This window comes from Crocuta crocuta, unplaced genomic scaffold, assembly GCF_008692635.1.
Source record: "Crocuta crocuta isolate KB4526 unplaced genomic scaffold, BGI_CrCroc_1.0 scaffold216, whole genome shotgun sequence".
Classification (NCBI taxonomy): domain Eukaryota; kingdom Metazoa; phylum Chordata; class Mammalia; order Carnivora; family Hyaenidae; genus Crocuta; species Crocuta crocuta.
In genome coordinates, this window is record NW_027531504.1 from 8,307,786 (window position 1) to 8,329,647 (window position 21,862).

General features: G+C 44.5%; 1 protein-coding gene across 1 annotated transcript in view; it reads right to left on the reverse strand.

Annotated features, from left to right (window-relative positions):
• PLEKHG7 (pleckstrin homology and RhoGEF domain containing G7) overlaps positions 1 to 21,270 on the reverse strand; it is a 116,940-nt gene extending 95,670 nt beyond the window's left edge. Inside the window, 8 exon segments of the mRNA XM_077772195.1 lie at positions 829 to 908; positions 5,674 to 5,757; positions 6,201 to 6,210; positions 6,353 to 6,468; positions 8,263 to 8,431; positions 14,395 to 14,506; positions 19,536 to 19,639; positions 21,181 to 21,270. Of these exon segments, the coding sequence (XP_077628321.1) occupies positions 829 to 908; positions 5,674 to 5,757; positions 6,201 to 6,210; positions 6,353 to 6,468; positions 8,263 to 8,431; positions 14,395 to 14,506; positions 19,536 to 19,639; positions 21,181 to 21,270 (765 nt within the window).
• Between the last annotated feature and the right edge of the window lie 592 nt (positions 21,271 to 21,862).

A 21,862-nucleotide genomic window follows, 5' to 3' on the forward strand; every position in this document is an offset into this window, starting at 1 on the left:
TGAGAGCCTTTAAGGAGGCCCCCTCTCGCTACCACCTGCATACATCATTCAGGGGGTGCACTGCGAAGTGGGAGATCAGAAAGCCTTTAGCAGACCATGAGGCCCATGGCTTAATGTGCGATAACAACAACCATCACGGTAACCATCAATATGTACGTGATGGGAAGAATCCCTGTTCTCAGAAGAGATTCTGTGGCATTAGCCGCACATGCATTTTGTCTGGGATGCCAGCTACCCAGCTACTGGCTTCTGCAGTTTTTATATACAAGTGACACCAAGAACTCAGGACTCCCTCCCACCCCCGGCTCTCAAATCATCATCTCTCAGGAGCTATGTGAGCTTTCAAATCAGAACAAGGGACAGAGATCACCTCAGCGCGGGGCAGCAGACAGTTTGGGAAGCACCCTGACCACCAGCCACCTTTGCCATGGTTGACAACCTGGGGAGACACTAATGCTCAGCACTATACCGGCAACGCCACCATGGTGGACAGAGGCCACCAGGGAGGAAAGTAGTTTGATTTCATTTGCTCAAGCAGGTCAGGCGAAAAACCCAGGCTTCTGGGACTTACCTCATGAGTATACAGACTGAGTCGTTCTAAAAACATGCACATTCTTTGATATCCTTAAGAAATGTAATTTGCCTTTGGTATTGTTTTTCAGTTCAGAGCTGTAGGGCTACAAAAAGCCTCTATTTCACAATGCCTCCTCTTTCTAGAGGGCGAAATCCAATCTTATATATAACAATCTTTTAGATTTTTAACACAACTTATTTAAAAATATTTCTAACCTTATTTAACAGACTGATTGAGAAATAGCAGCACTTTGCCTTTTCGTTGCAATTAGTTTTTGTAACTAAGAGGAAATCATCAGAGAGAAACAGATAAACATCTAGGAGTCTTGTGCTTTCTGAGGAAAGCACCTTCTTTTTGAAGGTGAAATTGGGGCTGGAAACAGTCAGCAGAAGGTGTTGTTTTTTAAATCAAAGAATCCCTTAGAAAACAAGACGGGGTGGTGTCAGGGCATATGAGGCTCACAGCTTAGGAGACTCTAATCATATGAATCAGAAAGTTGCATTACTGTTGAAAGTATTTCTCCCTAAAGTGGAGGCTTGATGTGAGCCCACGCTTCGACTTTAAAGACCTTGTATTTGTGATGCATTTCATGTGGATCTAAGGTAACTCAGTTGGTATTTGCAACGGTTTCGGCTAAGCCTTGGACACATCTATCCACTGATGGAACTTGCAATATTTTTGTTTCTTGACTCATCTGGGTGGTCATTGACAAAGGTATACGTGACTAGAAAAAAAGCCATTTTATTATTGTCATCAGCTGAATGATGTCCCCCACCCACTCATATGTTGAAGCTCTCACCTCCAATGTGGCTATATTAGGAGTAAGTAAGATGAAGTGAGGACATAAGGGTGGAGCCCTGATCCAGTAGGATTCATGGCATCAGAAGAGGAGGTACAAGACAGCCCTCTGTCTCTGCCACATGCGGGCACTGAGAGTGGGGCCATCTGCAAGCTGATGAGAGAACCCTCTTCCGACACTGACTTGACCGGGAACTTGATCATGCACTTCCAGCCTCCAGGACTGTGAGAAATAAATTTCTGTTCTTACAGTTGCCCAGTCTGTGGTATTTTGTTATGACAGCCCTAGCTGATTAGGACAGTGATTAAAGTGACTTGCCTCTCAAGTTTTGTAGTGTGTCTGTCCGTGTTTAAATATTCTTCATGTAGCTTTGTATTTATAAACTTTTCTGACAGCACTTTCAATAGTTACTTAAAGCAAATGGGCTTTTATATTTTTCCCTAAGAAAAGGATAGTGGTAGAAGAGAAATCAAATATGAGAATGAGGAGGGGCGCCTGGGTGGCTCAGTTGGTTAAGTATCTGACTCTTGGTTTCGGCTCAGGTCATGATCTCACATTTGTGGGATCGAGCCCCACATCAGGCTCTGCACTGACAATTCACAATCTGCTCAGGATTCTCTGTCTCTTTCTCTCTCCCCCACCCCCACTCCCTCTCTCTCAAAATAAATAAATAAACTTAAAAAAAATAATAAAGTGAGGAATTCCCCTCCCTATTCTACTCTATCCCTTAGAAATTAGAAAAAGAAATAGTTAAATATAAGTGATTTCAGAGGAAAAGGCAGTCCATTCAGAGGTAGATGTAACATATGCTTAAAGTAAATATAAGAAAAATAAGTAAATAAATTAAGTAATAAGTTAATTAATTAACATTAGTTTAGAAGTTCTTTCTCATGTGCTGTAACCCAAGGAAACAATGTGGCTTAAGTTTAAGTTGGTAGATAAAATACTTACACTTCATTTCTATTTCCTCCCCTCTTTTATGTTTAGAGGAAAGACTATATTTGCATATCAGATATTTTATTAAGTTTGGAATAGTCCTTGAACATATTCCTTTAAATGTTTATTTGAGACAGAGAGCATGAGTGGGGAGGTGCAGAGAGTGAGGGAGAGAGAGAATCCCAAGCAGTCTCCCCACTCAGCACAGGGCCTAACGTGGGGCTCGATCTCACTAACCACCAGATCATGACCTAGGCTGAAACCATGAGTCGGATGCCTAACCGGCTGAGCCACCCAGGTGCCCTTGTCCTTGAATATCTAAAAAAAAATTTTTTTTAACATTCATTCATTTTTGGGAGACAGAGAGAGACAGAGCATGAGCAGCGGAGGGGTAGAGAAAGAGGGTGACACAGAATCTGAAGCAGGCTCCAGGCTTCGAGCTGTCAGCACAGAGCCTGATGTGGGGTTTGAACCCATGAACCGTGAGATCATGACCCAAGCTAAAGTTGGACGCTTAACCAACTGAGCCACCCAAGTGCCCCTGTCCTTGCATGTTTTTTAAAAATTGTATTCCTCCACTAATAGAAACTTCCTTTTTGCAAATCAGGTTGTGGCAAAGACCACCTGCTGGTTGTCCCTCAAAAACCATTCACCCCTCCTTTGTAGTAATGGAACTTCTGAGTTTGATTGGGTACATATCCATTTCCAATAAATACTACATATCCCAGCTTCCCTTGTAGTTAAATATGACCACGTGACTAAATCTGACCAATGAACGTGAACAAAAGTGTGCAGCCTCTGGGTCAAATCCTAAAGCAGCAGGCTCTGATCTCCTGTCCCCCTTCCCACCCACTAGGAGGGAGACACACTGGTGACTCACCCTGGACCACACAGAAGAAGCTATTTCCCAGGGATGGCAAGGCCAGCCCCCACATAGGTTTCCACGACAAACACCTCGATCCTGCATGACGTGTGAATGCACATCTTCACATGGCTCTTCCCCGACACATGGTCATGAGCATGTTCCTCCAGCTCCCCCCTGACTTCTCATGATGCCCACACCTGAGCCTCAAAACTGACTCTCTGACCCACTCTCTCCGCCACCCTCAGTGCTGTTCAACCAGCCTTGCAGCACATACATGAGGACACCTGGGGATGTCTTCGACTCGTTCCCTCTGCACCCACTTTATCAATCAAAAGGTCTTCCTGCTTTTGCCTGTGAAATATCTCTCACATTTATCTTCTTCTATTTCTGGGCATTTCTGACATTTTAGGATAGGTCAGTGTCCCTTACAGTGTTGGGAAGTTGGTAGATAGAGGGCAGGGGTTCCTGAAAGTCTCTGATTCTAGGTGGAGGCTGATTTGGGAGGGAAAGGCACATATGTGAGCACAGAGCTGGGTTTTGCTTCATTACTTGGGCTTTGCCACAACGTATAATTAGTTTTAAAGTGGTGATAATATCAAAGAAAATGAAAATTGTCACCTTTTCAGAAGTGGGCGTGGCCTGCAGGTCAAGAACAGTTGAGAAGCCCAAGCCCGCCTCTTCTCACCTCACCCTGCTTCCCCAGGAACTGCTCCGATGTCTCTGCTCCGGTGCCTTCCTCTGCCTCCACGCCGTTGTGTGAGTCGCTTCTGACAACTCTTCAACAGCCTTTTAAACCTATCATGTTGCTGTCCAGGAGCTCAGTGATTTCGTGTTGCCAGTAGTGTCCTGGCTCCGTCCCTCTGCTTGGTTTCCAAGGTGGGATCCTGGAAGCCTCTGATGCTGAGGTGGCCCGGCTCGGGTCTGGCCTCTGCCGTTTAACCAGCCACGTGCCCTTGAGGATGATTCTAGAACCTCCCTGAGCCTCACATTCCTTACCTATAATATGGGATGAAGTGTAACTTCTCTGCATAACTCACTGGAAGGAGGAAATGCATAAAACAGCCCCTTGAGACCAACTGCTGGGCACATCTATCTTGTCTAGATGGCAGTTGCTAAGTTGCTAGGTGGACATTGCCACCCAGTGCTCTCCCTAAACCAGAGCAGATTCTCCACCAGGTGTATTCAATAAGGAGTCAGTGCCCAGCACCGCCCCCTGGATCACATGACCGTAAATAGGCAACCCCACATCCTGCAGCGCTTCACACACAGCAGGTGGCCGATCAAGTCCGTGCAGACACGAATAAATGAATGAATGCAAATTTTATTTCAATCTGGCAGCCCTTTCTGATCATGAGGGTATTTATTGAGTGCCGACTCGGTGCCAGCCATTCTTTCAAGCGCCTACCCAGCCATTAGCCCATTGAATCCTCACAACAAAGGGAGGAAATGCAGTGTGGCAGGATTGCTGTAAGGGTCCAAGGTCACACAGGCACAACAGGCGGAGCCAGGAAGTGAGCACGGCAGTGAGCCTCTGGGGCACGCCCTCTGGACCTCGAACCATGTTGCTAAAGCCTCCATCTGACGGGTGGCTTCCGCCTCCAAGCCCCTTCCTCCTGCTCTGCTCGTCACCTGGGATGTCATCTGACTTGTCCTTCCAGGGACCTCTATCTTTTCTTTGCCGCCAAACCCCCCTCCAGCCCCACAGACCACCCCGGCGTTCCAGCTTCATGGACTCTTAGCTCTTCCAAACTCACACTGCAGGTCTGCTCATTACGGCGGAGCTTCCCAGCCGGAGGGAGAGGATTACACAGAACGATTACTTTACATTCTCCAATGGTCTCTACCCAGTGCCGCGTGTGTTACATACTACAGTCCCAATCGACACCGACAGGGTGGCCGCCCCAGTCACTGGAGGAGTGAAATGATGATGATAACAGGTGACATCGAATGTTTACTTTATTCCAGACCATGAGCTAAGCTCTTCATGTATATTATTTCATTTTAACAACAACCTTCTGAGATAGACATGGTCATCCCATTTCACAGGGAGAGAAGGGAGGGCCTGGGGCTAGTTACACAGTGAAGTCTTGGATCAAGGCAGGGTCTGCGTGAGTCCCCAGGATGCTCTGATTCACCTCTTCCATCCGCTTGTCCATACAGAGCAAATACAATTCTTCGCAGACTGCAATTAGCAATGATTGGACAAGTTACAAGATAGCAAGATGCTGAATTTTAAAATATATTTTTAAGTGTTTCCTTATTTTTGAGTGAGAGAGAGGGAGAGAGAGAGAGAGACTGAGTGGAGGAGGGGCAGAGACAAAAGGAGACACAGAATCTGAAGCAGGCTCCAGGGTCTGAGCTGTCAGCACAGAGCCCCACGTGAGGCTCAAACTCATAAACCGCAAGATTGTGACCTGAGCTGAAGCCGGACGCTTAACTGACAGAGCCATCCAGGCCCCCCCCAAAGATGCTGAATTTTTGAAGGAAGCCGCTATTGACCTGCAAGAGTTAATTTTCCTTCAAAGAGAAGGTGTCTGTTCGTTGGTGACAAGATGTTTTCTGCCATGTGTTCTTTAAAAGTGTCTCAGACTAAACAAGGAGAGAAAATCACAGACGTATTGCTAGTGATTGAAAGAGAACACATTCCAGGAACCGGGGCAACACATTCTGCCTAGGTTTGCAACATTTGGAAATGCTAGAAGACGGACCTGGGAATGGGCAAGAATGGAAAACCGCTCAGAAGGGCCACCCCGAAAGTGTCTGATGATGTCAGCCTTCCACATACAATGCCACGTGGATGAAGGCTTTGCTTCTTGTTCATAAAATTAGATTTATTTGTTTTTTTAATGTTTTTTTATTTATTTCTAGGAGAGAGAGAGAGACAGCGTGAGCAGGGGAGGGTCAGAGAGAGAGAGGGAGTCACAGACTGAAACAGGCTCCGGGCTCCGAGCTGGCAGTCAGCACAGAGCCCGACGCGGGGCTCGAACCCACGAACCGCGAGATCATGACCTAAGCGAAAGTCGGACGCTTAACCGACTAAGCCACCCAGGCGCCCCTATAAAATTAGCTTTATTATTCAAGTGGGCGGCGGGGGGCTTTCTATGACCCGTTCAACAACTTCCATCTACGTACCAAACTCCTGGGGAGGGCCAGGAGCCCTAACTGATCCTTTTTGTACCTCTGGAATGAAAAGCCTTTGGTCTCCATCCCAAAGTGGAGGCCACACTATAATCTTGTGTAGATGTCTACATTTTTGGTGATTGTCAGGCCACTTCACTTTTCCCTCAAGGTCCCCTGGAAAACAAGACACAATCAATATATTTTTAAACGCATGTGACATGAGAACATAACATTTAACCGAGATCCACAGTAATCATTTAGAGACGCTGCCTCCCCCTGGAGCCAAACCGTATCTTAGGTTCATTTAACATATTGCTTGTTGTTTAAACATCTTAGGAAAACTCACTAATTTGAAATCAGCCTCTTCAAGAGAAAAATAGGCTTAACTAATTTAATTCAGGAAGTTGGAAGTGTATTGTGCATTTTTATTTCACTAATAATAATGCCTTTCGTAGCTTTCTCTTAGTCCCTACACCGTACAGTCTTTAATTAGAGGGGGAGGATCCGACAAGCAAAGACAAACATACCTTTTTTGTACTAATCGTTAAAACCTACATTCACGTCATGATAAGGATGAATATTGCTTTTTGAGAAGAACTCATTTTCTCTTCTGAAGGTTTGTATTACTTTTCTCACATTTTAAAATAACATCTTACTTACTGAGGTTTTGAAATAGTTTTTGGAAATGTGGAGGGCAAGCCACAGACCCACAGAATCACATGGTGGGTGGGGTTCTTGAGAATTCTTCATCTTTAAGCTCACAGACTTACAGGAAGCCCACGGGAGTCTTTTCTCTCAATGATAAGGATCTATATTTTACTGAGAAATTTCCAGAAGAAATGCTGTTCCCTTTCTCACAAACCTATCAAAATGAATAATAATCTCCAAAATGGCTTTAAACGTTTTTAAAAAGTCTTGCTTTGAGTTTTTTGTCTTGTTCACTTAATAAGCTCAATTCTAGTTCCTACGGTCATTTTATAATTTGAACAAATAATTTAAAAAGAGGCAAGAAACTCCCAACTGAGGGGCGCCTGGGTGGCTTAGTCGGTTAAGCGTCCGACTTTCGCTTAGGTCATGATGTCGCGGTTCGCGGGTTCGAGCCCCGCGTCGGGCTCTGCGCTGACTGCCAGCTCAGAGCCTGGAACCTGTTTCAGAGTCTGTGTCTCCCTCTCTCTCTGACCCTCCCCTGCTCACGCTGTCTCTCTCTCTCCTAGAAGTAAATAATAATACTAATACTACTACTAATAATAATAAAAAGAAACTCCCAACTGAATGGTCATTTTACTTTGAAACTTGCAAAAAAATATTATTTCTGTACAGCTTCTAATCATCAATTTGAGTTGTTCCCTTTGGATGCATCCCAAGAAATCTTGGTTTAAGGGCATATATCATAGATTGCCTTATTTGAATTTAGTTATACAAAGCTCCACAAATAAACTGAAGTCGTCAGTGGGCTTCCTTAGTTCCAATTCCCATATTTCAGTTCTCGAGATTGCAGCTGGCATAATTTTAGATTAGCTCTGGATTTCAGTGACCTAAAAAGAAAAAAAAAAAAAAGATGAATGGTAATTGATCCTCCGGAAAAGCTCCCCACGGTGTTTATCCCCATTTGCTTTGTGTGTGGGTTCAGCATGGATGTTAAAAACAAAGTGCCTTCGATCATCTGGGAAGTAGGTCTTTCCTGCCTGAACTCACTTTGGAACGCCTTGGAGACAGAGCCGCGTCCTGCACAAACTCGGTGTGAGAGTTCTCACCACGTCTGCCAGGATGTGAGTGGAGTCCATTGTTTTGTGTGTTTGATTTACAATGCCCTCCAACTCGAATCCATGTTTCCGAGAGCCATGACCTCAAGCCAATGGAATTGCCTTCTAGGATGGAGGCCTGAATGGTTCCCAGCAGCCGCAGGGCCCTGCATCCCTCTGAGCAAACTTACACTGGAGCTCGGGGTCATCTATCTCAGGGCCTCACTGATTGACCTCTCCTCCTTTTCCTTGATGGCATAGACCATGATTTTCTCCATGGAGTCTCTACTCCGTTTCCAGATATTCTTTGGCAACAAGTGGCACCGAGTCAGCCTGTGCAGCAGAGCCAGCAGCAGCAGGTGGAGGCATCCTCACTGTTCATATTGCACACACCACTGCAGAAGCCAGACGCAGATATAGCAGATTATTGCTTCTCTGAGCAGGGCACTGAGAAGCCTGGACGGGGGAAACTCTTAGAGACTTTATTCAGCAATTACATGACATACCTGTGAGCTTACTGGGAACGTTTATAAGCCGTGGAGTAGACTTTGGTTTTGAAAATTCCGTATTAAACTGTCCTTAGCAAATATCTACCCACCAGTGCCAAATTCAGGGTTGGAAATATTCAGGGGTCCTGAATATGGTTAAGAAGTATTATTGAATATTCCTGACTGACTTGTCACTTTCCAGTTAAAGAAATGAAAGAATGCTGGTTCAGCTGTCTTGCCCTCCCAGTAACGGGGAACAAGGTGGCAGTCCTCAGCACTGCACGTGACACCACCCAATCCTCCTAAACAGGGGAAGTCGTCGAGATTTTGATGCAGCGGAAAACTGTGACATGTGTTAAGTCTCCCGGAGAATGCACAGTCCAGCAGCGGCAGTGGTAAGGGGTATTAATATACACGCTCCAGCTTTGTCTGCCCTTCTCACTTTAAGAGTTGAGTTTCACCCCTTGGTTTCTCCCTTCTCGCTGCCCTTGGTGGAGATTTCTGGTTTCACCAGCTCTGCCCCCATTCTCATTGTGATGCACAGTTAGGAGAAGTGAAGATGCGCGTGGGGATAGAAGGGAAAGGAAGGAATTGCGTTCACCGGGTCAGTCCCTCAAGTCTCCTTGGTTGCTGAGATACAGGGCGATGAAGAGAAAATGAAAACAGAAGTCGAAGAGGCTAAGTTGACCTACCTGACATAGAGCAGAGAGAGAAGAGCGGAGGGATAAAGACAATGTTCAATAGGGAGAGGTTGAGCCAAAAGGCAGTTGGAGGGAGTGCAAGCCCTGGGAAGATTTTAGTTAAGTACCGCTCTGGGCTATACACTCAATTTCCATAAACGATATTTGAGAAACACAAGGAAACGTGAGATTAGCCCTTCCATTTGTCTCATCTGCTGGACTGTTTTTTTGAATGTGACACTGTCTTGAATGGAGGGACCCTGGCTTTTGATGACATGTGACGAATGGAGCCCAGTGTTTGGCTGCTATGCACACAGGTGCATCAAAAAGCACTGTTAGTACTATTAGTGTGTTCTTTCCCTCTTCTCTTTTCCCACCTGAGTTGAGCTGTTAAAGGGTCCTACTCTTAACTAAATATCTTTCTTGGGGCACCTGGGTGGCTCAGTCGGTTGAGCATCCAACTCTTGATTTCAGCTCAGGTCATGATCTTATGGTTTGTGAGATCGAGCCCCACATCAGGCTCTGAGCTGACAGTGCAGAATCTTCTTGGGGTTCTTTCTCTCTCTGCCCCCCTCTCTCTGCCCTTCCCTGCTTGTGCTCTCTCTCCCCAAATAAATAAACATTAAAACTTTTAAAAATATTTTACTGCCTCTTTTCCACTTTTCTGCTCAGTCCAGGCCCAGGTTAAATCCTTTGTCTCGTGACCCTGGCATTCCAGGGCCAGCCTCAGGTGGGTCAAGGCACACTGTAGAGGTTCTCCCTGCTTCCCCAAAGATAGCCACATCCATCTTTATGCCCAGATGTCAGCCCTTGCATTCTGGAAATCTGGATACAACTGGCTCAATGGCCCAGGGAAGCCCAGAGCCCTTCTGTAGATATTGAGAAACTCACTGAGAGACCCTGAGATTCCAATGATTTTCTCTGCCCCTGGACTCCTGTTTGCACCCATACTTCTTTCTTGAACAGCATGGGCCAAATGCCAAGCCAAGGCCATTGGTTGGTTTCCCATGTTGGTTTCCACTGTGAACCCCCTCCTGCCAAACATTTTACAAAATATGTATTTATTTTACTGAAGATTTTAGGTTGGGCAAGGGGTCGAATACACAGTGTACAGCCCTCTGGCATTTTTCTGGTTCCATTCTCTTCTCTGAAAAGAGAGCTCTCTGTCTCTCTTACCCCTTAACTTTGCCCTCTTTCCCTCTCAACCTCTTGCTTAGCATATGGTACCTGTCTTTCAGAGTTTGACCTCATCCCTGGGGTTCTCATCCGGCCACACGAGGAGCTTTACCAAAGCATTTCTTCTGAAAACACTCAGGGCTCATTCCTCACAGGAATTCTGCCAGACTCAGTCTTTTCCACTTCCCTGCATACCGACGGCAGGTCGTGAAAGCGAGCACTCGGGCACATGGTGGATGGAGTTCCAGGAGCCAGGCTTCAAGATTTGCCGAGGGATCCCCTTCCTTTCTCTGCACCTCAGATTCCTCCCTTGGAAAATAGCAGAAGGGACTAGATCACCTGCAAGTTCTCATCCGGCTCAAAATGGCTGTGATTCTCATCAAGGTTGGGAGGGATGGAGAAGGACGCAGGAACTGCTGGTGTGGAGAGGCTGGGGGTGGAAACGGTGGGAAGAAGAGGTGTGGGGGAGGGGGCCCTCGTCTGTGGGCTTGGTGGCTGATTTCCATGCCACAGGGGACAGCTCTGGCGGCCGGCACCCCCTGGTATGCCGGGTAAATGTAAAAACACCCAGTCTCCCCCACAAAACAATCAGACAAGAAGCATCAGTGGTAAATAATTTAGACAAAGATCCAGGAAGCTTCTAGAGTTTTGAAAGGCCTCAGAAGAGAGAATAAAGATATTTGACAATTCTAAAAGTAGCTATAAGTTTCTCTTTCATCTCCCCTATTGCCTTTATTTTTCAGGTGCTTTAGGGAAGAAGAGAACATCTGTATCAAGAAAGAGTGGACATAAAAGGGCTTTTCAATGGATGGATCTAGATCAATAGATCTGCTTTTGTTTTATAATAAGTATTCAGTGTGTTTAGGGGATCAGTGAAAGGCATCCAGGGCCCTAAACCAAACATTCTTCTCCTAAATCTGTCTTGGTGGACATAGTGTGGGGCCCCGCAGCTGACATTTGTGGAACCTTGAGAAATATACGTAAGCTCCCTCACTCTCATCTGTGAAATGTGGATAATGAGAATGACGATCTCGTCAGCTTGGGGAGGGGTTTTGATGAGAAAATCTATACAAAGTGCCCAGAACAGTGTCTGGCATTTCTCAAACACTTGGTCTATGGTAGGTAGAGGTCTTAACCGTTGTTTAGTTGAACCACACGAAAAGACCTCGTATAAAGTTCCCAGTCTCCTTCTCTGTCTCATCTTAACTGTCTAGGAAAGAGAAGGGAGCATTCTACTGCCGTAAGTGTTTGCCATCACAATATACAGACACTCATAGAGCCCAGCCCCATGTGGGGGGGGGGGTAAATTCACCCCAATGCATTCAGAGCCCAATTCCAAACAGCCTGCAGCATGACACAAATTTCAGTTCTCCAGCCATGTTGTTTATTTGTTTGTTTTATTATTTTTTTTGAGAGAGAGAGGATGCAAGGGAGCCAAGGGCAGAGAGAGGGAGAGACAGAAGCACGACTCGTGTTTTACCTGAAGTGAGGCTGCTGTTCACCCAAAGTGGGGCTCGTGCTCACCCGAAGTGGGGCTCAAACTTACCTGATGGGGAACTCAAGCTCACAACCCGTGAGATCATGACCCGAGCTGAAGTCAGACACTTAACTGACTGAGCCCCCCAGAAACCCCAACCACACTGCTTACATCAGAGCATAGAAAGAGAATAAATGTCAGCTTCAGACAGGACTGAGTTGGAATCCTGACTGCCTCTTCCCTGAATAACTGTATCTTCCAGCAAGTTGCCTAATTTGTCTAAACTCCTGAAAAATGAGAATAATATCAGATCTCACAGGGGTACTGTATAGACAAAGAGATCATAAATGACTAGTATGCAACACAGTGCCTGGCCACCTTTATCATTTTTACTTATTATTACATTATTATTATTGTTGTTTATTATGATTATTACATATTATGAGCATTTTATGATGATGATGATGATGATTTTTTTAATGTTTTATTTATTTCTGAGAGAGAGAGAGAGAGAGAGAGACAGCATGAGTAGGGGAGGGTCAGAGAGAGGAGACACAGAATCTGAAATAGGCTTCAGGCTCTGAGCTGGCTGTCAGCACAGAGCTCAACACGGGGCTCAAACCCACAAACTGCGAGATTATGACCTGAGCCTAACCGACTGAGCCACCCAGGTGCCCCTATGATTATTATTTTTACTGTATATCTTAGTAATATTATGATTAACTATCTGTGATGATGCTTTTGCTCTGTACCATGGGGTGAGGATGGACAGATGTACCTTCCCTTCTTCAAGAGCCTCTACCTGACTCCTCGGTTTTGTTTTGTGATGCTAACAGCTCCCCAGCAATGGGAAATTTACCTGAGGAGTTGGAAATAGTTCTGGTGGAAAGATCTTTGGATGGTTTTTTGCCTGAAGCCCTTTATCCAGGTTCCTTTTTTGCCACCTGCTGGCCACGTGACCTTATAAAGTCACATAATCTTTCTTAGCCTCAGGGACGTATGGGGACCATGTAATCAACTTAATAGTTTTGTGCTAAAGATTAAAAGTAATGTCTGACAAAGTGCCTGGTAAAGCATGATGCAATGTAAGAGTATTGTATGTTACCGTTACAACATTGCACCCCTTACTTTTCTCGAACTATCTTTGGATGCTATATTTCACATATAAATGTAAACCAATTAATATGGGATTCCACAGTTGTTTGAAAGCAGTGGCTGAGCTTTGTTAAGTCAATCTCTGTCCTAGCTTGGAAGAGAGGGAACTAGACCTGGACTCTCCCCAGTTTGGGGCTCTGGCTAGGAGTCTAATCCATCAACTTCCAGGGAAAACTTTTGCAATAGGATTATTCATACATTTGGAATGAAATGAGCTTTCAGTTTGAGTAGCAAATTAAATACTGAAAGGCTGACGCTACAGAAATGGAGCCAAGTCTCTTCCCAAAGACCATTCCTCTTGCGCCATTCAACACCCAGGCTTTCCAGCTCATCTGGGTCATGGCAAAGGTGCATCACTTCACAGAGACGTTTTTGGGCACGATGGTGGCCTTGCCTCCCATGCTTCTGAGGTGACACCCTGGCAGGGGCTTCTTGCAGCTGTGGGGAAGAGCTGGTTTTCTGGAAAAGCTTGGACCAGTTTCTCTGGATCACACAGAAGGGCTCTAGCATGATACTGAAAAGCTATAGCTCAGACAAAAGAAATATCAAAGGGAAGACGGGTGTGTGTCAACGGAGCTAGAGAAGTCAAGGAACATTCCTTCCAGGTTTGCTTATTAGCAAATGCTTAAGTCCCCCAGCAGAAATTCCTTGCTCTGACCCTTCGGGACCCATGGCCACCATGTTGTACAAGCCCAGGGGCAACATTCCTGCCGTGCTCCATGAGGTGACCTAGGGGCCGCCATTCATGTAGACCATGATGTAAATGGTCCTCCAGGCTTTTGTTCAATAAGACTTTCCTGGAACCAAATCGTACAAAAGCCAAACTTCGGGTCACAAACAAAGCCTCATTTTTTGTTCTATTTTCTCTTTACAGTGTACCAATTTCCTCCACAAACAAACCAAGGAAGAAATAATACATTTTTAAGCCCTACCCAAATTTCAGGAAAGATGAGGGGCATCTGAGTGGCTCAGTTGGTTAAGCCTCCAACTTAGGCTCAGGTCATAATCTCACGGTTCGTGGGTTCGAGCCCTGCATCGGGCTTTGTGCTGACAGCTAGCTCAGAGTCTGGAGCCTGCTTTGGATTCTGTGTCTCCCTCTCTGACCCTCCCCTGCTCATGCTGCCTCTCTCTCTCTCAGAAATAAATTTTAAAAAAACATTTAAAAATTTCAGGAAAGATGATATAATGTTTCCAGATATGCGCCATTTAAAATTCCTAAGTGTGCAGTGGACCATGTATTTGGGGAAAGCAGATTTGTAGTTAAAATGTATTGCTGAGCATTTATTTTTCTTCTTTCCCATTTAATTGGGGTGTAATAATTCCCAGTACCTGTTATGTCCAAAGAGTCTTAGGGAAAAAAATAAAAGAAAATGGTACTCTACTCTTAAATACATTCCGAAGCCGTCTCTTTGCCCCAGGCTCTCAAGATAAAAGGCAGTGACTAAGTAGTTCGGGCAGAAAGTCTGGTTGCTCTCACAGAGGCTGCCTAGGAAACACTGCAGGATGAGAAGCTGAAGGAGGCTCACAATCAAGGAAAGCATGGACTTTCTCTCCAACTGTACCATTGATTAGAACAGGGAAAACTGGAAAGTCACCGTTATCAAGCAGGAGCTGTGACTGTGTGGATAGAAACAGGTCATCTTCATGATAAACACTTTTCAAATAGAAATGGTATTCTCATAATAAACACTTAACTCCTCGATAAACCAACTCCCCCATTCTCCACATACTTAAAGAAAATTCTACTTAGGGGGTACCTGGGTGGCTCAGTTCGTTAAGTGTCTGGTTTCAGCTCAGGTCATGATCTCGCTGTTCGTGGGTTCGAGTCCCATGTTGCCAGAGTCCTGCTCCAGCCGGTCCAGGGGTCCCTGAAGGATGGACAGTGTCAGTGAGAGAGGAATGAGAGAGCCCTGAGATTCTTTCTGTTCACCAGGCAGGCATCTCTGCACTGATGGAGTCTCAGCTTTATTTATGGTTAAGTGTATGGGGAACAGCACAGAAGTGGCATTTGCCTTAGACAATGATTTCTGATGACAAATTCTTTGATATGTAAAAATTTTCCAGAGCAGAGATTTGTAGAAGACTCATGTATAACCTTTATCAGTAGTGATTGAGGTAGGTGATTTAAATGCTTATCATATGGGGAAGGAAGGTATCTTTAGCGTTCAAACACAAGACAATGTTTTTAGCATAGCAAAGGCAAAAGTTAGTTCTTTGTGAGCAGCGGTCAATAGCCTGTTTGCTTAAGGGGAAGTATAAGAAAAACAGGATCCTCAGGAAACACAATGTCTGCTCCCATAATCACAAAAGAAGTTCCCACAATAAGTTCCTTCACAAGGTGCACTCAGCATACCAGGGCCAGAATAAGGGGACAAGTCACTCCCAATACCAATCAACAAGGTGCCTCGGGGGTTGGTGCTTAAGCAAAAACAGTTGAGTGGGAGTGGGTATCAGTCATCATCTGACAGCAGGAGACCTTGCAAACCTGCCTTAACCTCACAAGGAGTTTTCTCAACTAGTGAGTTCAGAATGGCTCCCAACACCATGGTGGGCTCTGTGCTGACAGCTCAGCCTGGAGCCTGCTTTGAATTCTGTCTCCCTCTCTCTCTACCCCTCCCCTGCTTGTGATCTCTCTCTCTCTCTCTCTCACAATTAAACATTAAAAAATTTTTTTAAAAAAGAAAATTCTACTTAGGACATCTTTTTTTATGTTTATTTTTGAGAAAGAGAGAGGGAGGGAAGGAGGGAGGGAGAGAGAGGGAATGAGTGGGGGAGGAACGGGGGGGGGACAGAAGATCTGAAGTGCTGACAGCAGTGAGCCTAATGTGGGACTTGCACTAATGAACCGTGATATCTGTCAAAAGCTTAACCAACTAAGCCACCCAGGTGCCTCTCCTTAGAATATCTTAATTTAATTCACCCTTTGCTTCTGGTTATGCCTCGTTGAGGCCAACATACCCTGTGTAGTTTCTGATCACAATCACCTTTGATTTCAGTGCTCACGCGGGTTGATTAGTTAAGCTGGTGTTAGTAGTAAGTGATTAAAGCAGCAACATTTTACCCTTCATCCGAGAGTCCTCAAAAATATCCATCAACTTAATTTCCCTGCTGGCTTCTAAAAATACAGCATTACATTTGGGGGGGCCTCTAATGTACTGGGCTTAGTACTTCTCTCCCTTTGTCTTCATTGCTCTTGTTTAATGTCTGAAATCTGCTCTAAAGGCTCCATCGGTTAAGTGTCTGACTCAGGTCGTGATCTCAGGTCGTGTGATAGTTTGAGCCCCACATTGGGCTCTCTGCTCTCAACACAGAGCTTGCCTCGGATCCTCTGTCCCTGTCTCTCTCTGCCCCTCCCCCATTTATGCTCGCTCTCTCAAAAATGAACATTAAAAAAAAGACTTCACATTTGTAAACCATCTCAAATTTGTTTTAGAATAAGGCAGACGTCCAGTTCATACGTATATGTTCATATATAGAAGGGTCAAACAGGGCACACCATGCAACGTTCCACTGGCTGAGCAAATTGTTTCTTTGGAACGACAGTCACTCTTTCCTTGTTGTTAATGCTTCAGGCACTCTCTTCAGGATTCCACAGTGCCTACTATGTTGCTAAACCTCTGTGCTCCTTGATAGACTTATTTATTCAAATAATGAGTAATGAGTCCTATTAAGGGATTTCAATAGTGTGAGAAAGTGATGAAGCAAGAAGGAAGATATATGTGCTTCTGATAACATTACCGCTCTGGTGAGCAGAGAAAGCGGACCCTGCGTAAAAAGCCACTAAAGGAAATGGCGGTGGTAAAGACATTGATAACAAAAAACCAGAAAACGTTTTTGTTATAGGACCTAGGCAGACAAAACACTATGGGGAGAAATGTCACGTTTCGGCTTCTGCAAGAAGCAATTTGAAAGACGATGGTGGGAGTTTATTTTCGAGTAGGGCGCTTTGATGTCTGGGCAGGAAATAGAGAGCAGGTCTTCTCAGAGGGCACTGAGATGCTTGAGAACCGCCATTGCCCAGAGGCTGTCATTAAGACCATATTAGCTCTGAGGAGGGGGCAAGATGGCGGAGAAGTAAGGAGCTCCGTACTTGCACTCGCGCCCATACATCCCACGGAAAAGATCTGAAGCCATTGGAAACCTTACAAAACCTGAGAGATTGGGAGAAAAAGGACACAGAATCCACTGAGAGAGGCTTCTAATGTGAGTGCGAACTGGGGAAGATAAAATCGGGCCGGGATCGGAGACTCCAGGGTGGGAGGCGATCCCCCTCTACCCTCTATGGGGAGTGAGAGGGGGAAAGGAGAGAGTCCGAAACAGAAAAACCTCCGCTCGGGGGGGAAAATCCTCTGCTCGGGACATAGAAAGACCGTACTTGCCAAATACCTGCACACCAGGTCCCCTCGCGCCAACTGGTCCCGGGAGGGGGCNCCATATTAGCTCTGTGACTTTGGCCAAATTATCTAACCTCTACAAGCCACATTTTCCTTCTCAGTGACCTGCTAAAGGGCTCACGTGTGAATAGCAAATGCCCCAGTCTTGCCCTGATGAGCTTCTTGTGAGCACTGTGATATCACCGTCCCTCTGGTTCCCCTTCCTGGGGACGACTGCGCGTCCCTACTCCAGTGAGGGTAAGCTTGGCCACGTGACTGTCTTTTACCTTTGTAGTATCAACAGATATGCTCTGAGTCGCTTCAGGCAGACACTTGAAGAGTCAGTGAGGGCTTTGCCCTCATCTCTCATGTCTTTGCCATGAAGACTGGTAACATTGCAGGTAGTGGCCGCTTCCTCATCTCAGGTCCCAGAGCCAAGACTGTGACAAAATGGAGACAGAGGGTTAAGTGAGATATGAGCTAAGCCCCTGAGATTTGAGGACTGTTATTGTGGTACAAGAATGAATTTAACCTGGCCGATGTAGGACTTTTTAAACTTAGGAAAAGCTTTTATAATCCATCTGGGCACATTCGTAGCATTATATGAAGCTTTCACACGTGGGTTGTGTTATGAACTTTTGTAAGGAGTCTATTGATGCACCACGCTTTAGTGGGCTGCAAAGTGCTCTTATGCTATGGTGTGGATATTGGCCTCCCTCAAATTCATGTGTTAAATACTAACCCCTAATGTGACGGTATTAGGAAGTGGGCCCTTAGGAGACTAGGTCATGAGAGTAGAGACCTTGTGAATGGGCTTAGTGCCTTCATAAAAGATGTTCCAGAGAGATCTCTATCTCCTTCTGTCCTGTGAGAATGCAATAGGAAGCCTACGACAGAAGAGGACCCTCACCCGACCATGCTGGTTCGCACCCTTCTCTCTGTCTCCCACCTTCCAGGACTATGAGAAATAAATTTCTGTTGTTTAAAAGCTGCCCACTCTTGGGATATTTTGTTACAGCAGCTGGAGCAGACAAATACAACGTATGTGTTTTGATGAGAAGTTGCTATTTCTCCAGACTATTTACTAAAAACTACATTTAAGTATGTTCTGACTGGAGGATTGAGGTTTTCTCTAATTCCCAACGCTGCATTCTTCCTCTTGTTTCTCAAAGCCTTTCTTCTGCAAATCTGTTTTCAAAGTTTACTCAAGATCTCCTAACTTTCACCTAATTTCATGCTTTTTTCACCCTATTAAATGCCCCTTCCGTATCTCACCTCCAGTGTCACTGCCTGTCAGAGAATCTCCTATCTGTAACCACCTCACCATCTGCCCCAACGTAGAACCTTTCTTTCATAATATCTATGAATCCCCCCCAAGTATGTATCTCAACTTAATTATATCATTAGCATCATTATTGGATTAATATCTCTGTCACTAGACTCAAAATTCCCCAAGACCAGAGAGTGTGTCTAATTTGCACATTATCCTGTCTAGGGTCTCAGCCCCACACCTAAGCACTTAGCAAGTGCTCAATAAATCCCCATCTATGTTATATTTTAAAATTGTTTCTATTTTTTAATGGATTGTAAAAATTTAAATCTTGCTGGATGAGGATATGGCTTAAAAAGGTCAAAGTAAAAAAGTGCGGGAGGAGGTCCAAATATCTGCTCGGGAAGGAAGCAGCATTTATCATACCAAAGGTACAGGCTTTCCCTTTTCTTCTCCTTCCATACAGACGTCTCATTAAGGGTGTTGATAAACGTGAAGGTTTATTTTGCTCCTTTTGGAGAGCCAGGAACTTTGTTAGAAGAAGAACTGAACCGTGTAATTAGCTCACACAAACTATTGTCGTGAATATTGCTTTAAGCTGAACAATTTAAAAAACCGACTTGGAAATGCCTTTTTCATGAATGCAGAATTTTCTGTTAATAAAACCCACACAGGAGAAGTGACAATGGCAAACAGAATCTGCAAGTTATTTTTGAAAATGTCGACCGGCAGAGCAACAGATGATGGTTCCTTTGTGGGAGGGTGTGGATAGAACTTTCTCAGGCACGATAACACACGCGCACATCAAGGGGATGTAAACAACCATCCTGGGAGGTGGGTGAATTTACTGCGTGAAGCTGAGATGTCCCAGAAGGATTTTAGCTTTGTGAGCACGGAGATGAAGTCCATCAGTAGTGAGGTCTCAAAAGGCTCAGCAGAGTCCTTGATGATACCAGAAACATGGTTCACAAAACCGAAGCTTGTCTAGAGTCAAAGAGAAAGAAGACAAGGGTACACGTCCTTCCAAGGGTAAGGAATAAACAATTTTTAAAAAAATTTTTAACATTTATTTATTTTTGAGAGACAGAGAGAGACAGCATGAGCAGGGGAGGGGCAGAGAGAGAGAGGAAGACACAGAATCTGAAACAGGCTCCAGGCCCTGAGCTGTCAGCACAGAGCCCAAGGCGGGACTTGAACCCATGAACCGTGAGATCATGACTTGAGCCAAAGTCAGATGCTTAACTGACTGAGCCTCCCAGGTGCCCCAGGAATAAACAATTGATGAGGTTCAAATATCACTCTTACAAATGGTTTCCCTTTCAAATTTATCTCCTGGCAAAATTCAAAGACTTCTTCTTCTCTACTCTCCAATATATATTTTCTTATAAGTTTTTCTTATAAATAAATCCTTGTTGGTATCTTTCTTCCTTTTTAGAAGATACTATTCATCTATAATATATGTGAGGAAAGGACACTTACTTGAAAATAAATATTTATGAAGCTGACAGAGATCTTAAGAAGATGTTTAACTTTTTCTTTTTTGTGTGTGTTCAGCATTATTCATCGAGGAAATTCATGTATTCAGCATTACTTAGTGAGTTCTCCCATGCACCAGGCACTGTTCTAGGTCGTCTGGATACAGCAGTGAACAAGACGGGTTCATGAGTATATTCTGGAAGATGTTCCAGAGCTTGTATTCTAGAAAAGATATGGAACACTTCACAAATTTGCACGTCATCTTTTTAAAAAAAAAAATTGTTCTTAATGTTTTATTCATTTCTGAGAGAGAGAGAGAGAGAGAGAGACAGCGTGAGCAGGCGAGGGTCAGAGGAAGAGGGCAACACAGATTCTGAAACAGGCTCCAGGCTCTGAGCTAGCTGTCAGCACAGAGCCTGACGCGAGGCTCGAACCCACAAACTGTGAGATCATGACCTGAGACAAAGTCGCACGCTTAACCGACTTTGACACCCAGGCGCCCCTGCGTGTCATCTTTGCACAGAGCCATGCTAATCTTCTCTAGTTTTAGTCCATGTCCTACAGAAGTGAGCACTACGTTTACTTTCTTAAATAGCTATGAGAAAATGAAGAATGTTACGGAAGCCTCACTGATATCTGCAACCTATTGGAAAGACGTCAATCGGTGGATATTTAGATTTCCTGTTTGTGTACCCAAACTTCTGATCATAAGATTATATGGAGATGGAATATAGAATACAAGCCACAGGAGTAGAAGAGGCATAGATTTTTGTGATCTTCTGATTAATTTAAAAATTTTTAATGTTTATTTATTTTTAGGAGAGAGACACAGAGCATTCGTGGGGGAGGGAGAGAGAGGGAGACATAGAATCTGAAGCAGGTTCCAGGCTCTGAGCTGTCAGCACAGATTCCAATGCAGGGCTCAAACTCACAAACCATGAGATCATGACCTGAGACAAAGTCTGCCGTTTAACAGGCTGAGCCACCCAGGTGCACCCTTCTGGTTAATTTTAAAACAAAGCTACTGGAACCTTCTGGTTTTGACTCACCTGACTTAAGTCTTCTAGGTTTGCAAAGAGTCTCCATAAATCTACATCCAGGAGATGCTCATGAGCTTATAGATATTTTAATGTATTCATGATGATCTTTTTTAAAAATACAATGCACATTACGTTTCTATTTTTCAATTTTGAAACTTGCCCTTTGGGAGAACATTAAACATAAACCTCCTGAGTATAACTTTACAAAACAATGTAGCAATCAGTATTTTGAAGGTTTAAGAATTTTACTAAATACAAATGATGACATTTAAGCTCCTTGGAATACATATGAGAAATGTGCTGTTCTGTATGAGGTCGCTGTTGCTTGCGTGAGCCCTCACAACATTCCTGTGGAATGTAATCTGTTCAAATAGGCCTTCTCTGCTTCTGAGAGCCAGAAAAATCTCAAAGGTTCTCTTCCTACCATGGCGCTAATTTGAGACCAAAACAACATTCATACTGAGTTCTCATTTAGTCATTGTTCTGCAAAAGACCCAAATGCCTTGTACATCCAGGAAATTAAAAATAGACAATTAATAAGTTAATATCTGATAACAGGGAAGATGTTTAGATTTGCAGAAAGGCATTAAATATTAACGAGACACTAAGGGAGTCTTTACGTTCTTATTACTCGATCAGATGCTTTCCTACAATAGGAAAACAATAGCAAGTCAAGAAGGAACTATAATTC